General features: G+C 56.4%; 1 protein-coding gene across 1 annotated transcript; it reads left to right on the plus strand.

Annotated features, from left to right (window-relative positions):
* The first annotated feature begins 79 nt into the window (after positions 1–79).
* Positions 80–5,448, plus strand: LOC103882552 (keratin-associated protein 10-1). Its single transcript, XM_021935422.2, is given in 4 exon segments — positions 80–89; positions 2,531–3,038; positions 4,277–4,397; positions 4,399–5,448. Coding segments are annotated over 4 exon segments (1,431 nt in total). The 3' UTR covers positions 5,191–5,448.
* Positions 5,449–17,298: the final 11,850 nt, after the last annotated feature.

Raw genomic sequence — 17,298 nt, forward strand, 5'->3', positions numbered from 1 at the left:
ACCACCATTTCTTTAGCTTAGGGTGACTTTGGCCCCTGATTTGCTCAACAGCTCTGGGTCAGCAGGGCTGTCAACAGCCATGTCCACAGGTGAGAGCATCCTAGGAGACGCCCATGCTTTGAGAGCGCCCCGTGACAACAGAGATTCCTCTACAGAATTTACTTTTGGAAGAAAGCATGTTCTTTGTCCAGGAGAAGATGCTGATTTTGGAGAAAGATAGGAAGAAGTTGGTGACTTTAGAAGACACTGTGCCTTTCAGTCCAGGGTTCCACCACCATGACGGACGGCTAGAGAGTGGGAAGCAAAGGGCCGGCGGCAGAAAGGCTGGGGGCCGTGCTGGGTGCCATGTGTGCTTGGCAGGGAGAGCCATTCCACTGTGCTTGCTGGGGCCCCTCCTCTGCCGCCCCCCCGGGCAGTCCCTCAGCCCATCCCTGCAGTCCCTCAGTGTTGAAGGACCAGAGAGAGGAGGCCAGTCCACACAAGAAGGGCCGAGGGAGCAGGGACTTCCCAGAGCCCCGCCTTGCCAGCCAAACAGCACACAGTGAGCAGGGCCTGGAAGCCCCGGGGGTGCCGCATGAGGCTTTCTATTTTGTTAGAACTACACGATATCCATGAAGTCAGTGGTTTGAACCCGCCTTGGGGCTGGGCAGTGGGAACTTCATGGTTAAGGAACTCCCGGGGGCCCTGAAGCCTCAGCCCCGCAGCAGTGTCTGGTCAAACCCACCTACAGCAGTGAAACCTTCCACCTCAGGGCATCCCAGGCTTTCCAGGCTTGAGAGGAAATTCAGGCGTCACTGTTCAGCTCAATACTGCCTCATGGCCAATAAAAACAGTGGCTGACCTTCAGGAAGCCTTCGTGACCTGTTTTGAACCACATAATCCTCACGTGGCCCTGTGGGGTGGGCGGACCATGACCCCATCTTGCAGAAGAGGAAACCGCAGCCCACAGGGTGATCGTCCAAGGTCACACAAGCCAAGTGAGGGGTGAGAGGTGGACAGAGGCAGAAACCAACAGAACACCGGGAAAGAGGGTGTGGTGGCGAAATGATGCTCCCCCAGACGATGTCCCCAGCCTCATCCCTAGAAGCTGTGAATCTGCCCTTATAGTGAGAAAAAGCACTTTGCAGATTGACTACAGGTTGCTGATTAAGATCCTCGAACATTTTTTAAATGGACACATCATCGTTGTACATATCCATACGGTTCCCAGTGATGTTTCCATAGGGACAGCGTGGAGTGGTCAGGTCGGGGGGCCCAGAGCTCCCATCACCTCAAACATGGACTGTTTCTGTGGGGAACATTCGATACCTTCCTTCCAGCGACGTGAAACCATATATTCTTGCTGATTTACAGTCATCCTACAGTGCTATCTAGAAGAGCGGTCCCCAACCTTTATGGCACCAGGGACCAGTTTTGTGGAAGACGACTTTTCCATAGACCGGGGAGGGGATGGTTTGGGGATGATTCAAGTGCATTACATTTATTGTGCACTTTTTTCCATTATCACATTGTAATATATAATGAAATAATTATACAACTCACCATCATGTGGAATCAGTGGGAGCCTGAGCTTGTTTTCCTACAACTAGATGGTCCCATCAGGGGGTGAGGGGAGACAGTGGCAGATCATCAGACACTAGATTCTCATAAGGAGCGACATAGACCCGTCACACACACAGTTCACAGCAGGGTTCATGCTCCTCTGAGAATCCAGTGCTGCCACTGATCTGGCAGGAGGCGGAGCTCAGGCGGTAATGCTCACCCACCTGCCATTCGCCTCCAGCTGTGCAGCCCAATTCCCAACAGGCCATGGCCGTAGTGGTCTCCGGTACCAGGGTTGGGACCCCCTGCTATAGAACACTAGAACATGTCCCTCCTGACCAGCTGCAATTCCGTGTCCTTCAACAAGTCTCTCCCTATCCTCCCTGCCTTGTCCTTCCAGCCTCCAGCATCTCCTGCCCTGTTGTCCTTCTGTGAGATCCATGTTCCCTGTCTTCTATCTCTGAGCCAAGTTCAGAGCCCTGAGATATGAGATGATCCTGCCTTAGCCAGGAGACCCTAGTGCTGTCACACATGTTCCTATGAGAGGGAGGCAAAGAAACCACCCGGGAGATGCGGTGTCCGTGTGAGCACAGGGGCGGAGACTGAAGCAATGCGGGCAGAGGCCACCATCCACCCCACTGAGCAAAAGCTGGAAGAGGAACAAAGGGGCCTCCCTGAGCCTCTGGCGGGGAGCACAGCTCTGCGGACTCCTCGCTCTCTCTCAGTAACACTGCTCCCAGGCATCTGGCCTCCAGAATAACAGAATACATTTCTGTTTTTTAAACCATCAAGTTAGCGATGATTTATTAAAGCAGCCACAAGAAACTGCAAATGTATGTGAAGCATTGTATGATCGACGTAACTTGCACAATTTCCGGGTATTCTGGTTTAAAACGTCTTTCAGGTGACAGTAATAATGAAATAGCAATCGCGAAATAGAGCCCCAGCCTTCTAATGGGTCAGGTCTAGCCCCTTCAATCCCTGGCAGACGAAGGTGCTCTCAGTCTTCAAGGACCTGACTGCCTCGTCTCCTTGCAGGGCCTCCCTGCCTCGGGCTCCCACCCTCCAGTGGCTGTGGTGTTCCAGCTGCCCCTTTGTGCCCCACAGGCACCTGCTGCCTGCTGCAGTGCAGTCTCCTCGCTCCCTGCCTGCCCACAGGTGGCTGTCTCTGTCCTGCTAGCCCAGGGCCTGGGCAGCCTGAGTGCAGTGGTGCCTGCCCACTGCCTCCTTGAGAGTGGACACCACAACTTTCATTTCTGGCAGAGCATCAGTCACTGTCTTCTGACCACCAGTGAGCAGCCCAGGGGTTGTCCACGGGCCCATGGACAGACGCCTCGGCTTGGCCCCCAGGAAAGGTGCACTGGGCATGAGGGTCTGTGCTCACGCACAACGTGGCAGAAGAAGATGCAGAAGCAGCGCCAACCACCTCCTCGGCGGGCAGCAGAGGCTAAAGCCAAGCCCACGAGGCCTCCAGAGCCCCCAGCCTGCGATGTGCAGTGCGGCCATACACCTGGCTGAGCCCCTGCTGGGCCCGCACCACAGGCGCTATGAGTAGGTATGGCTGGAAGGGACTCACACCTCCGTGTGGCGGCCGCTGCTGAGCCGGATGCCAGCCCACCTGGTCCCCTGCCCACAAACACAATCCCACGACCTGGAGCCCACGTGTCTCAACTGGCAGAAAAATCGCGTGGGCTGCTGGCACCCCAGGCAGCACACAGACATCCAGGGCGCAGCCTGAGGCGGTAACAGTGGGCCGCAGTCACGGGCAGAGCCAGGCCTGGAATCACCACCCTCCCTTCACCTGCAGAGACCTGGTGACAAACACAAATGGAAAGGGCTCCAGGCCCCACAGCGGGGCTCAAGCATGAGCCATTCCGTGAGCTCAGAGTCCAAGTCACCCTGTCACTGGGTCCCCCAAGATGAGAGCCCGGCACCCAAGTGTTCACACTCCGGAGCATGATCCTCCGTACCCACTAAGAAGGCCCCGTCAGGACCTGCCAGCCCAGACCTTAGCTGCAGGATTTCTCCTGAAATAACCAGCTCTGATGTTCCTGGCATTAGCTCTTAAACACCAATAAAGAGGGAATACGTAGTTTCTTTGTTAAGATAATACCTAACATATATAAGTTTCCTAGCTCCTTGATCTTTTCAGATTCTTTTCCTCTACTTCCTTCTCGCATTTCTTTGGCTTTTAATGATTTCTAGATTTCTCGGGATGATTTTCGATTTCTTTCTCGACATTGGCTTTTATTTCTATTTCCTTTTAGATTTTCGATTTTATTTTCTTTATTTTTCCTTTTTCGGATTTCCTTTTATCTATCATTTTTCTTTCGATTTCTTTATTTTCTTTTCGAGATTTTTGATTTTGATTGATTGATTTTGATTTTGATTTCTCGATGATTTCTGATTTTGATCTTTGATTGATTCTGATTGTTTTATTTTTTGATTTGATTTTGATCTTTTGATTTTTGATTTTATTTCGACGTGATTGATTTCGCGATTGATTTTGATTTCTTGATGATGTTTGATTTCGCTTTTGATTTTGATCGATTTTTTTGATTTTACTGATTTTTTTGATTCTTTTGTTTTTTCGGGATTTTGATTTTTGATTGATGATTTGATTTTGATTGATTTTTTTCGATTTTTGATTTTGATTTTGATTGATTTTTTGATTTTGATCTCTTTGTCTTTTGATTATTTTTGATTTTTTGATTTTGATTTCGCCGATCCCGAGGATCGACGAACGACGAAATGTCGAGCTTTCCCTGGGTTCCTGTGACTCTGGTCTCGACTCCTGGCAGGTGGACTCCACTGCCCAGAGCTGCCGCGAGCCTCCTGCTGTGCCCCTCAGCTGCCAAGGCCCCCGCCTCCTGCCTGACCCTGGTCTGCACCCCAGTGAGCTGCTGTGTGTCCAGCCCCTGCTGCCAGGCGGCCTGTGAGCCCAGCCCCTGCCAATCAGGCTGCACCAGCTCCTGCACATCCTCGTGCTGCCAGTAGTCTAGCTGCCAGTCGGCTTGCTGCACCTCCTCCCCTTGCCAGCAGGCCTGCTGCATGCCCATCTGCTGCAAGTCTGTGTGCTGTGTGCCCACCTGCTCTGAGGATTCCTCTTCATGCTGCCAGCAGTCTAGCTGCCAGCCAGCCTGCTGCACCTCCTCCCCATGTCAGCAGGCCTGCTGTGTGCCCATCTGCTCCAAGCCTGTCTGCTGCAAGTCCCTCTGCTGTGTGCCTGTCTGCTCTGGGGCTTCCACTTCATGCTGCCAGCAGTCTAGCTGCCAGCCGGCTTGCTGCACCTCCTCCCCCTGCCAGCAGAGCTGCTGCGTGCCTGTCTGCTGCAAGCCCGTCTGGTGTGTGCCTGTATGCTCTGGGGCTTCCTCTCTGTGCTGCCAGCAGTCTACCTACCAGCCAGCTTGCTGCACCACCTCATGCTGCAGACCCTCCTCCTCCGTGTCCCTCCTCTGCCGCCCTGTGTGCAGGCCCAGCTGCTGCATGCCCGTCCCCTCCTGTTGTGTGCCCACCTTCTCCTGCCAGCCCAGCCACTGCTGCCTGGCCTCCTGCATGTCCCGCCTCTGCCGCCCTGTGTGCTCCGCCTGGCCTGCTGAGGCCTCTGCTCAGGCCAGAAGCCCAGCTACTGATGGGCAAGTCCCCTAGGACGAGCCAGGCTCAGGTTCCCCCCAATCTCTCCCACTGGTGACCTCTCAGCACACGCACTAGTACACGCCGCACTAGTACACACCACACTGGTACGCACTGCACTGGTACACACTACACTGGTACACACTGCAGTGTGCAAGCTGGCTGACCTCACACCCCACAGCCATGGCTTACCCATCCACTACCTCCAAGCCAGGCCCAGGCAACCACGAGACAGCCCTCTCCTATTATTGAGGGGCCCCACGTGTTCCCTGGCAGAATAGTCACCCACAGCCACAGGAGGTCCCTGGACCCCCTGCCCTTCTCCTCCAAGCCATCAGCCGCCCTTGCCCACCACGTGCCTCACACAATGAATAAACTGGCCTTCCCTGCGTCTGCGTGCTCCTCTCCTGGCCTAGTGTTCTATTTCATTCTTTCTCTGGCCCTCTGTGCAAACACAGCCCTGGCTTTGGCAACCCTAGCCACGTCGTGGGAGCATTTCTAGTGGTGCTGAGTTCCAGGCTTCCATCCCTGCAGCCCAGGCCTCCTGGATCTGCACCTCCAGGAAGGTCTCGGGGTGACCCTGCTGCAAATCCAGGATTCAGGTGGTGATGTCTCTGGTGGCACATCTGACCAGAGGACTCCTTGGCAGGAGGGGCCTGGTGCCCCCATGCCTCCCTGTCCCTGGTGAGTTTGAGGAACCCTGGGGACAGGGCCCAGATTGGCCTCTGTGCAGGGCCCTCAGCAGGCACAGCTGAAGCTGAGTGTCACTGTGGTCAACCAGCTCCCGGGTGGGGTGGGGTGGGGCCTCCCTCTCCCCGGGAGCCCTGGAATTTTATTTAAATGGCCAGCGCCTTCTGTTTGTGCTTGTGAAGGGTAATGCAACACCTTTTCTATGGCCCCAGGTCTAGCCAGGAGCAGCAGAGGTCAGAGGGAAAGAGGCCAAAGGGTACATGACCTAGGGATCCCACACTATGGGATCTGGGGCCCAAGCTGGCCACTCCTTGGGGGTTTCCTTTGGGGCCAGTGTTTCCAGGATCCCCAAGGGTCCCACACCCAGGCTCACTCCCCATCAGAGTGGCCTCCTCACCTGCTGTCCCCTCCACACCACACCAATGCCACCGCCCAGCTCCTGAGTCCCCCCAGCTGCAGTGGAGCTGGAACAGGTGGGACTGAGAGGGTTGCACAGGGCTGCAATCCCAGGAGGCCCTGAAATCCAGCAAGACGTTCCCAGGACCCTCAGTGCAGGTCTAAGATCACCTGGCCTCTGTCTCCTCTGGAGAGTGTGGGCAGATGCCCTCGACTGGGCCAGCTTTTCCAGTGCCACTCTCCCTGCAAGGTCCCTCAGTGAGAGGAGACCCTCAGTGAGAGGAGGGCCCTCCCGCAATTAGAACAGGGTTGGTGTAAATAGGTTCAGATGGACTGGGTCCTACCATCATCTTCCTAGCCCCTGGGGGTGGGGAGGCAGCTGGGACCCTGCCCCCTGCTTCCCTGGGGTACCCCACCACCACCACCACCACTCTCCAGGGGTCCCTACCATGGAACATGGGCTGAGAGAAGCCAGTTCCCCACTTCCCTGGCTGTTGGGGCCTGAAATTTTCTGTGGCCTGTCAGTCCAGATTTTCCCCGTCTGTGACATCATGAGCCTCCCTCTAGCCAAGTCCACCCCCAACCCCCAGGGAACCCACACAGTGGGGGGTGGCCCTGACCTGCCAGAGCTGTTGGCCTCCAGCAGCAGGTAAAACCCACGGCCTTCTCGGAACAGGTTTCTCAACACATGAGACAGAACACACCAGACTTCCAAGGGGGACACCTGGATGGAGCTGGTTACCCAGATCGTTCAAAACCAAAGGGCAGCGGCTTGAGAATCTTTCCACCAAGGCTTGGATGAACAAGAGGAGCAGGGGTCTCTCCAGGATGGGCCCACACGAAATTTCCACAAATCTACCACGGGGACCAGAAGCAGAGCCTTGTTGGGTGACAGTGGCAGGTGCTGCCCACTCAGCCGTGCGCTGCCTCCGCACCCATCACTGCGGAGATGTTTTCAGGAGAAAGATGCAGCAGCTCCCACCCAGTCACGGCCCCTGCACGCCATCCATGGACCCTGGATGGAGCCCAGCTGCCTGGGGGGCGCAGTTTAACTACAAAGGAGCCCTGGATGCCGCCCCGCCCAGATACACTGACCTGTTCTCCACGGCCGGCGATGGCCTGTCCCCAACGACTGGTGACCCCTCCCTGGCGCCCCAAGCTCAGCCCCTAACCCCCAGCTGCAGATCGAGGCCTGGTGCGAGCACGGGTTCCCCCAGACCCTTCCCAGTGCCCACCGGCAGCCTAGGCCGGGTAGAGTTGGCAGCGCCTCCTCTGTTGCAAGACCAGGCTCTGGTAGAAACCTCAGAAAACATGCACCGGCAAAACCAAGGAAGGGCGGCTGCGTCCCGGGTTCTTCCGCGCAGGTGTGTGTACCCGCAAGCACTGACCCACGCGCACACACCCACGAGCACACACCCACGCGCACACCCATGCGCACACCCACGCTCACACACCCACGCGCATGTACCCATGTACACACCCGTGCGCACACCGCTGTCCCCAGCCGTGCAGTACGACCCTCCCGGAGTTCCCGGCTCCGACCCGCATGCAGCACACTCTAAACGCTTCCCACGCAGTCATTTTGCTGCGCTGCGCTTCACCCACTTCTCAGAGGAGGCAACCGAGGTGGAAGTGCCGGTGGGGGGTATTGAGCAGCTCCAGGACTCAGGGGTCGCCCCGCCACCGCTATCCTGCCCCAGCTGCTGGGTCAGGGGCCGGGGAGGGGCTCCCCAGGCTGAACCCGACTGGGTCACCCTAGAAGCGAGGCGAGTTTCTCTTCTGTTTCTCTTCGGCGCCCCCAAGCCCCTGACAGTGCCCAAGGTGCCCATGGGATTGGATTCGCCAGAGTCCCCTATGCAGATCCCACCCAGGGCCAAAGCCACCCCCAAGCCCCACCTTGGTGGGGGCGATGAAAAGTGAGCCATCGAGAGATGGAGTCCCTCCACCCCCAACCCCTCCAAGGACAGAGGTGGGCAGGGAAGCACCCACTTTCACGTCCGTCCCCACCCGACTTTCCTAGTGGAATTGGTGCCCGCATCAGTTGGGGGTTCTGGGAACAGTAAGGCGGGGTTGCCTCCATTTATCAGTTGGGTGGGACCAGGGAGCACCCCTAGCCCCAGCCCAGGCCATCAGGGTGCGAAGTTCACTGGAGGCGGATTTGGGATTAGGAGGGGGCGACATCCAGGAGGACTGCACCTGCCCTCCCCACTCCTGCTGCTCCACCCCCGCCCCCACCCCAACACCAAGGTCTCCACCAGGAAGATGGGGGTGGGGAGAGGACGCAGGGTGGAGAGGGTGAGGGGAGAGAGGACGCGGGGTCGGGAGGGTGAGGGGTAATGGCGGAGGCCGAGGCTCCGCAGCTGCGGGGCACAGGGAGGGGCAGAGGAGGGGCATTCAGCTGTGAACCGAGTCCAGACCCATCGGGGCCCTGCGTGTGCGGCTCCTTATCCTGGAAACAGGGAGGCTGGAGATCCTTGGCTTGTCTGGAGCAGAACCCTAGTGTCCAACAGAGTGCATGGGGCTCAGCCCTAAAACTAAACATTCTTTGTTTCCTGATGACCGTGGGGACGCAGTGGGGGATGGGGGGAAACGCCCTGGCCTTATAGTTTAGAATTTTATAAAAGGAAAGGCTTGGCCACTGACAGTTTGCTCTTCAGGAGTCCCAGAGTGACTGACTGGCTCCGGACAGGGAATGAGGGGGTCCTTAACGCTGATATTTGTTTTCCAAGAGACAAAGGTGATGGGTGAGGCAGCTAAGCCTCTATAGGTGGGTGTCATTCATTTCAGAACATGAAGGGATAAATAAACATGATAGAAAAATGCCACAAGCCCTAGGCCCACTGGAGTGGACTGGACAGTCCGTTCCCAGTGGGTCCCTCAGCCTCGGTCCCCCACCCTGTCCCAGAGCCCTGGGGCTCACACACATCCTTCCTGGCTGCCTGGCCTGTGGCCCCCGATCCCCCCCTCCCACCGCCCCCCGCACACACACACCACACATAGCACAAGGCAATAGAGAGATGAGAGAGAAAGAGCCAGCAAGGACGGGAGAGAGAGGGAGTGCAAGTGTGCGCTGGGGGTAACCTGTGCATGCATGCACTGGGGGTAACAGGCTGGAGCTCAGATCCTTCCTCCAGCCCCCAGCAGGGGGGACTTCAGGCTCCTGCTCTGAGTGGGGAGCTGGGCCCACTGGACAGAGGACAGGGCCGCCTGCGGGTCAGGAATGGGTATGCTTCCTAACTGCAGGACACTCAAAGAGCGTTGGTCATGCACACGCAGCCAAGAGAAGGTGTCACTGGCACAGAGCCTTCCAGAGCGGCCTTGGGGACCTCGCTAGGGACCAGGACTCCCATCACTCACACTCCTTTAGGCACTGAAGTCCAGAGGACAGAGGCTGAGGGCAGAGCTCCTGGGAGCACCAGTGGAAGTAGGAGGGCTGGGCTGGAAAACCTCCCCAACCTCCTATTGCAAAGGGGCTCCAGCCAGCAGCCTCCAGGCCCCAGTGATCTTTTAAGATGCAAATCTGCACCATCATTTCCTCAGTGCCATCTCCAGTTCCTGGGATGCACCCCGCCCGTCCCCAGGGCCAGAGACCTGACCACCCTCATTCCTCCCTCAGCCCGCCCTGGGGTCTCTCCACCTGCTGACATCCTTCCAAACTGCAGTCACCTCCCCAAATGCTGCTTCCTGAGGCCCCCCAGGACACCTGCAGGGCCGGCACAGCCCACGGGACCTCACAGCACTCGCTCCAGGCAGAGCGGCAGTTTGGCCAAGTTACCAGCTCCGTGTGGGCAGGGCCCTGGCCTGTGGCTGCCACATCCCGGGCGGGGGCACGGCCCTTCCTGGCATAGATGCTGAGCAAATGTAGGGGGAAGGGGAGTGGATGAGGAGAGCTAGGTAGCTCAGGGGCTGAGGCCTCACTGAGCAGGGTCCTGCGCGACCGGTACCCACCGCTGACGGTTCCTGCGGTAACACTCAGGACAGGGAGAGGCAACGGAAAGAGACCTGGCAGCCCTCGCATCCTGCAGTTCCTCCACTCCCAGCCTCTCAGCCCTCCCTCTGCCCAGCCCCCCAGAGCCCACCAGTGACCCCGGCCACTGGGTCCAGCCCTCCTCAGAGGGTTCCCACGGAATCTCCCGCCTTGACCTCCTGTCCACGTGGAGGTGACGTGGGTTGCTCTGAGTGAGGGGTGCTGAGCCTAGGGTGCAGCCCACTCTCCTGGCTCCGCAGCACCACGCAGCCCGGACCACAGGCTCCTTAGAAGAATCGGAAGGGTCCCTGCCCTTCCACTGAGGCTTGGCAGTGAGGCTTTGCGCTGAGGCTTCCTACGGCGGGCGTGAAAACACAGGCTTGTCCTCCACTGCTGCCCACAGGGCTGGAGCCGTCTGAAATTCCCAGCCCACAACTTCCCCAAAGCCTGCCAGTCACTTGATTAGCAAACTAAGTCCTAGAAAGCTGCCGGACAAGGCAAAGCGAGAGAGGAGAGGGGAATGAGTGCCGGAAATCAAAGCAGGTTCCCCTCCCAACTCCTCCAGAGAAGGGGCATGGGCCCCGTGGCAGACCCAAACCCCCAGCCTCACGACCGCCTGTACCCTGCGGGTCAACCACCAGCCGCGGCTCCACGCCGCGGGCACAGACTCAGGGAGCAGGATTAGAAAGCTGAGAGGGCGCAGCCAGGGCCCGGTGCCTTCACGCACACACGGCACAGCTCCAGCCAGCGGGGCCCACGCGAAGGCGGAATCCCACAGAACCCTACAGCGCCAGCAAGCGCCTGTGCTTCCCCAAACGGAATGGAACCAAGGTGACTTCTACAAAACCATCTGAAACCCTGGCTGGCCCTGATGCAATTCTCTTGGGAGTGTTCCAAATTTAGCTCAATATTACTTGCTTGACTTTTATCTTTCCTCCCTGGTTCGTGGTATTTATAACTGGGTCATCTTTTAACTATTTGCAACGTAGCTTCAGGGGAGAGGGGGCGGGTTTTATAAATAATCTGTATTATTATTATGCAGGTTGATTCTGTTCCCCAAGCTAAAGGAAACATGAAAATACATGTCTGTGACTCATGCCCCCCACCCCCCCAACTCCAGGGTGTGCTGAGGAGTCGCTCAGCTGCCCCGGGGTCCCCAAGCCGGGGAGGGAGAAAGGCTGGCACTGGGCCCCAGATCGCGTGAAGCCAGGGGTTTTTGCTCTGCGACAAGCTGCCTTGGCTCTCGTATTGTTTGCAGAATCACCCGGTTCCAAGGCAGTCCCTGCGGGCAGGTGCAGCTGTGCTGGAGCCCAGGGAGCAGGGGCTTCAGTCCTGTCCCCAACACGCAGGCAGCAATGGTCCCAGCACGGAAGACCTGCCTGCCTCCCACCACACAGCCCGAGGGCTGCCCTGGAGGCACAGTCGGCTGTCCCTGGGTGGGTGGAGACGTTTATGACCCCCACCTCCACCACCCACGCGAGTCAGCACGGTCCACGCTCGGGTGATCGTGCTCATCCCCTGGTCATGTCATTGGGATCTGAGCGCCATCCAAGCAGAGAGCTGTGGCCTGGTGCCTGGGGTAGACTTCATCTATTCCAGGGAACCAAGGATGCATGATTTGCAAACAAAACCAGAAGCGCAAGCCATCTCCTCACCTACCCCGACAGGCGCTGCCGAGCCTGAGTGCTCGAGTCACTAATTTACTGTCCTGGTTTCTAGCAACCAGGTCTAGTTGTCCTGTTCCTTTATTAAATTTTGGTTTGATAAGTAAAATCCCTCAGTAGAAACTCTAGAAAAGTATTAGTGTGCCATGGTCAAGAGCAAGCCAAATAGCCTTTCTAAAAAGTGGGAAGGAAACCCCCAGGCTTCGCCAGGACCCCCGGGTAAGCCAGCCCAGTGCTCTCCACTCAGACCAGGTTATGCCCCAAAGAACCGAGCTCTTCACTCCGGAGATGGTTGCGTTTGGGGCTGTGCCTGTGTCTCCAGTTTTTCGCTCATATGGGGAAGGAGCAGGGCTGGTGTGGCCTTTTGCTTTGCTGAGTGCAGGCTGGGGGCATCTCCAGCAGCTAAGGAAACAACTCATGCACAGCGGCCTGCTGGGCTGCTGCGACTTCATTCTTCATTCCCAAAGCAGGTGTCAGCCTTTCCCCCCTCCCTTCCCCCCCCCACCCCCGGGAGGCCCAGCAGGTAAGCACTTGTGGAGGCCCCAGTGGCTGCTGGTTAGCTCTTGAAGCTCGTCCCCACCCTGCGTGCGTTCTAAAGAGCCGCGTTTCTATTGCAACTGCCCGCCCTGCGCTTTCATCTTTCCCACCTGTGCTCCTCCCGCCTCTGCCCGTCTCCCCAGGGTGCTACCTGCCAGTCCTGCCAAAGCGTCCTCGGGCACCGCGGCCTGAATCAGTGTTCGAAAGTGGCATTTGCAACTCGACACCCCTCCCAGCTCCCCTGCAAGTTCCCCCCGCCCAAGTCCCTGTGCCCCTGCCTTACCTGTGCAGGGCTCCCAACGCTGGGTGCCGTGGCTGGGGGCCACCAGGGGCAGCACAAAACACAGCCTCAGCAGGGCAGACATGAGGGGCTTGGGTGCCAAGCTCCATCCAGGGCTCGGCTCAGCCGGCAGGGAGGTGGCTGCTCCTCAGACGTCTGCGTCAGCCTTTCCAGGGGCAGCCGTGGGGCCCCCGGGGGTCACTGCGACGGCCACATGCCAGCGGCGGGCGGTGGGGACAGAGGTGGCCCTGGCGGTCGCGGTGGGGAAGCTTCTGATTGCTGCCTGCGGGAAGCAAGTGGCCCTGGCAGGTGGGGCTGCAGCCGCTGGTTTATCTCATTTCCCTGATGGGCTTGGGTCCTGCGTGCAGGTGACAGGTGATAACAATCTCGGCACGGCCTGGGATTAGTCGCTGGCAAAGCACACTTTCCGAAAGGAAAGACAGAACTAAGTCGTGCTGCGGAGAGCTGAGAACAAGCCAGAGAAACTTAGAAGACCCGTTTCCCTTGGGCGCAGGCTCCCTGGGCTCACCGCCTTTTAGGACCAGGGGCACAGGCGACCATGGCAGGCCGGGAGCGGGCAGGGTGGGTGCACACTGGCTGGGGGTTTGGGCAGCAGGTCCCCACAGTCTGCTGGAGGGTCCTAGAGGCAGGTCCAGGCTCTGCCAGGGAGTCCTAAAGGCAGGTCTGGGCTCTGCTGGGGGTGGGGTCCCAGAGGTAGGTCCTCTGCTCTGCGGGGGGGGGGGGGGGGCAGGGGGGGGGGCCGGGGGTGGGGGGGGGGGGGGGGTGGTCCTGGAGGCAGGTCCCAGGCTCTGCTGGGGGTCTAGGCGGCAGGTCCCGGGCTCTGCTGAGTCCCCCAGCGGCAGCGGCCGTCCCCAGGAGGGGCTGGGCTCCCTCGGAGGGCTTTTTATCTGGTGCCCAGCCCTCCCGAGGGTGTGTGGGTTTGTCAACTGTTGGGTTTCAGGAATTTCCCTCTGGAGGGAAGTCGGTCCTTAAAGGGAACAGCTAATGAGAAGGAGCAGAGGCGAGTGTCCCTCGGGGAAGGGGCGCGGCCATGGTCACTCATCCAGTGCCGAGGACCCTCGCGTCTGACCTCTCGACACTGCAATGGGCATGAAATGCCACTCGAGGGGAGCAGCTATTAACTAGGAGTGTTCTTTTTACAAAAGTGCCCTGCCCCCCTACCCTCTCCAAACAGCACCGAACGCAGCGTTCTTGCAGAAATTGCCAACGCAACTGGGTGACGGGTTTCTGTGTCTGGTGCGGAGGCCCTGGCAAACTGGTGTGAGGCCGACGGCTTTCCCTGGTTCACAGGCCCACAAAATGCACACTCCTGCTGGTTTCAGAAGGAAGCCCCAGCTCCAGGACCTCAGATACAATGAGTTTTCCAAGAGCACAGACTCTGTCATTAGGGCTTGTTGAGAGAGACAGAGACAGAGGGAGGGGAGGAGAAAGGGGCCGAAGAGAGGGACAGAGAGTGAGGAAAGACCTAGAGGGAGTGGGAGAAAGAGAAAGTGGGGAGACACAGAGAGTTCCTGGGGCACTGGAGGCTCTTCCCATAAACAGCACCTGTGATCAGAGAGACTCATGCTCTCTCCCTCCCTCTTCCTCTGTTACCCGACCCCACCCCCAGGGATATTAATTCATAATTAATATTAATTTACAGATATTAATTCGTAATCCTATTTATGAGGCTGGAGTTAACTGGCATCATATGAAAGGAGGTTGAAGGTCTTCCATTGTATGTGACTCCTCTTCCAGCACCCAAGTGAGCCCTGGGGTGGGGTGTGCCTCCTTCCGCCCCAGGACCCCCTGCCAGCTCCGGCGGGCACACGGTGCAGGGACAGAGGCTTCCTGAGTGGGCTCCCCACCCCTCTGGGGCTCAGCAGCTGGAAACACTCCGCACAGCACCATTCATGACAACCCTAACCTGATGAGGGAGGACGTGGTTCCCTAAAGGAGCAAAAGGCCTGATCGTTGTGTAAATGGAATAAATGGAGTCTTCCTCTTTTGTTTCCCAATCGATGGGAACTTCATCCTGGGCCAGCTGCGGGTCACAGTGGCCTCTGAAACCACGCCCCTGGGGGGTGGGGACTCCCCGCAAAGGATGGGCAGGTGGCACTCCAGAGCTCATTTAAAGAATCACAATTATGTTGCCTTGAACCCTTCTGGGAAATTTTCCTTATGTTACATTTGATGCAGTCATACTAGTAATAGTCTCAAAGATAAATAAGGGTGAGCCAGTGGAAATACTGCTCATATACAAAACTTCACAAAGATGTGCTGAGCCCAGGAGGAAAGCTCAGAGTTCCCTCCTCTACAGCTCCCTGTGTGACCCTGGACAAGTACTTAAATTCCCCAAGGTTTAACTTCCACGTCTGTAAAATGAGCCTAGGAGGACCTGCATGGTAGACTGTCCTATAAATTAAGTGATAGGTATAATGTACCTAAAGCAGCATTTCTTGAACCGTGACCCAGGGCACACCAGCTCCAAAAACGCTCAATGAGAAAAAGCAGGTGCATTTGTAAGTGGACTCCACTGCCCCTTCCTCAGGAACACAAGCTTGGCTCACCCACGCAGAGCTCTGAGACACTGGTGATCAGAAGCCTGCCTAGGCTGGGCGAGGTGGCACCCACCTGAAAGCCTAGCACTTTGTGAGGCTGAACTGGGAGGATTGCTTGAACTGAGTTCAAGACCAACATTGGCAATATAGTGAGACCCTATGTCTACAAAAAATTTTAAAAATTAGCTGGAGGTGGTGGTGTGCACCTATAGTGCCAGCTACTCAGGAGGCTGAGATTGAAGGATCACATGAGCCCAGGAGGTGGAGGTTACAGTGAGCCATGATCATACAGTGAGCCATGATCATACCGCTGCACTCCAGCCTGGGCGACAGAGGAAGACTCTGTTGAGAGAGAGAGAAAGAGAGGGAGAGAGGAAGGGAGAAAGAAGAAGGAAGGAAGGAAGGAAGGAAGGAAGGAAGGAAGGAAGGAAGGAAGGAAGGAAGGAAGGAGAGGAGAGAGGAGGGAAGGGAAGGGAAGGGATGGGAAGGGAGGGGAAGGGAGGGGAGGGGAGGGGAAGGGAGGGGAAGGGAGGGGAGGGGAAGGAGTCCCCACCCAAAGCTCATGTCAAATTGTAATTCCCACATGTTGAAGAAGGGGCCTGTTGGGAGGTGATTGGATCATGGGGGTGGTTTCTAGTGGTTTAGCACTTTCCCCTTCGTGCTGTCTCATGGTGGAATTCTCGTGTGATCTCTTTCTTTAAAGGTATAGGGCATTCCCCTTTGCTCTCTCTGTCTCCTGCTCCACCATGGTAAGATGTGCTTGCTTCCCTTTCACCTTCCGCCATGATTGTAAGATTCCTGAGGTCTCCTAGCCATGTTTCCTGTTAAGCCTGTGGAACTGAGTCAATTAAACCTCTTTTCTTCATAAATTACCCAGTCTCAGGTAGTTCTTCATCGCAGTGTGAAAATAGACTAAGCAAGAAAGAGGAAAAGAAAAGACAGAAACCCCCCACATCATATGTATCAAAGTCTCATGGAGACGAATCCCCAGAACCCACTAAGAGAAATGCATGTGTAAAGAAGAAAGCATGTCCCTGCCATAACATCAGACATCAGAGCTGAGCTTCATTCCCGGGAAGCAGGTTGGGTAAGCACTGCAATTGTTAATGAGGGAATTCATGGCCCACCAGGCCCTCACAGCATAGGAAGGAACAGCAGCCCATCCCAGGTCTGCTAACTCTGCCTCCAAACAATGAAAGAGAAAATGTCCCAAGAACTTCCTCCAAACACTTCCTGGTGCAGGCTGTCACTCAATTTGTCTGCTTCAAGGGAAATAGAGACAATCAATAGAAGAGGAGGAGGGCTCCATCTATTCTCTAAGGACACAGGTTGTTAATCAAGTCAGATCAGTAAGCAAACCCCAGGAGGTCATCATGGGCTTCATCAAGCTGCAGAAGTAACCCTGAGCATGTCATTGTTTGGCCAAAGGTGCCTGTGAAGTGTGTCCATGTCTTTAAATGTTCAACCTACCCCAACCAGGGAACAATGCATTCTCCAAGAAAACAAGAAACAGAGCTCAAAGAGAAACTGGAAATGATAACCGTATGTTACAAAAATAACACTCTTGCATTCACTCTTCCAGTTTTGGGTTCTATTAAACTAAACCATCACTTCTGTGGTCTATGAACCCCAGAAGGACTTTGTATTTTGGTTTTTGTTGCTTCCTTTTTAGAGACAGTGTCTTGCTCTGTCACTCATGCTGGGGTGTAGTGGCAAGATCATGGCTCACTGCAGCCTGGAACTCCTGGCCTCAAGTGATCCTCTTGCCTTAGCCTCCCAAGTCGCTGGGACCAGAGAGGCACATACCACCATACCCAGCTAATTTTTAATTTTTTTTGTAGAAATAGAGTCTCACTATGCTGCCCAGGCTGGTTTTTAATAATTTAAAGTCACAACAATTCTTCCAGGATACACCATCGTTTCGTATATAATGACCACTGTTGTATGATGTTTGAAAAGGTATCTGGAAAAAAAAAAAGAAGGCATGCACATGTCGTCTGACAATGAGTTTAGATAGACTGGGGAGTA

This window comes from Papio anubis, chromosome 4, assembly GCF_008728515.1.
Source record: "Papio anubis isolate 15944 chromosome 4, Panubis1.0, whole genome shotgun sequence".
Taxonomy (NCBI): Eukaryota; Metazoa; Chordata; class Mammalia; order Primates; family Cercopithecidae; genus Papio; species Papio anubis.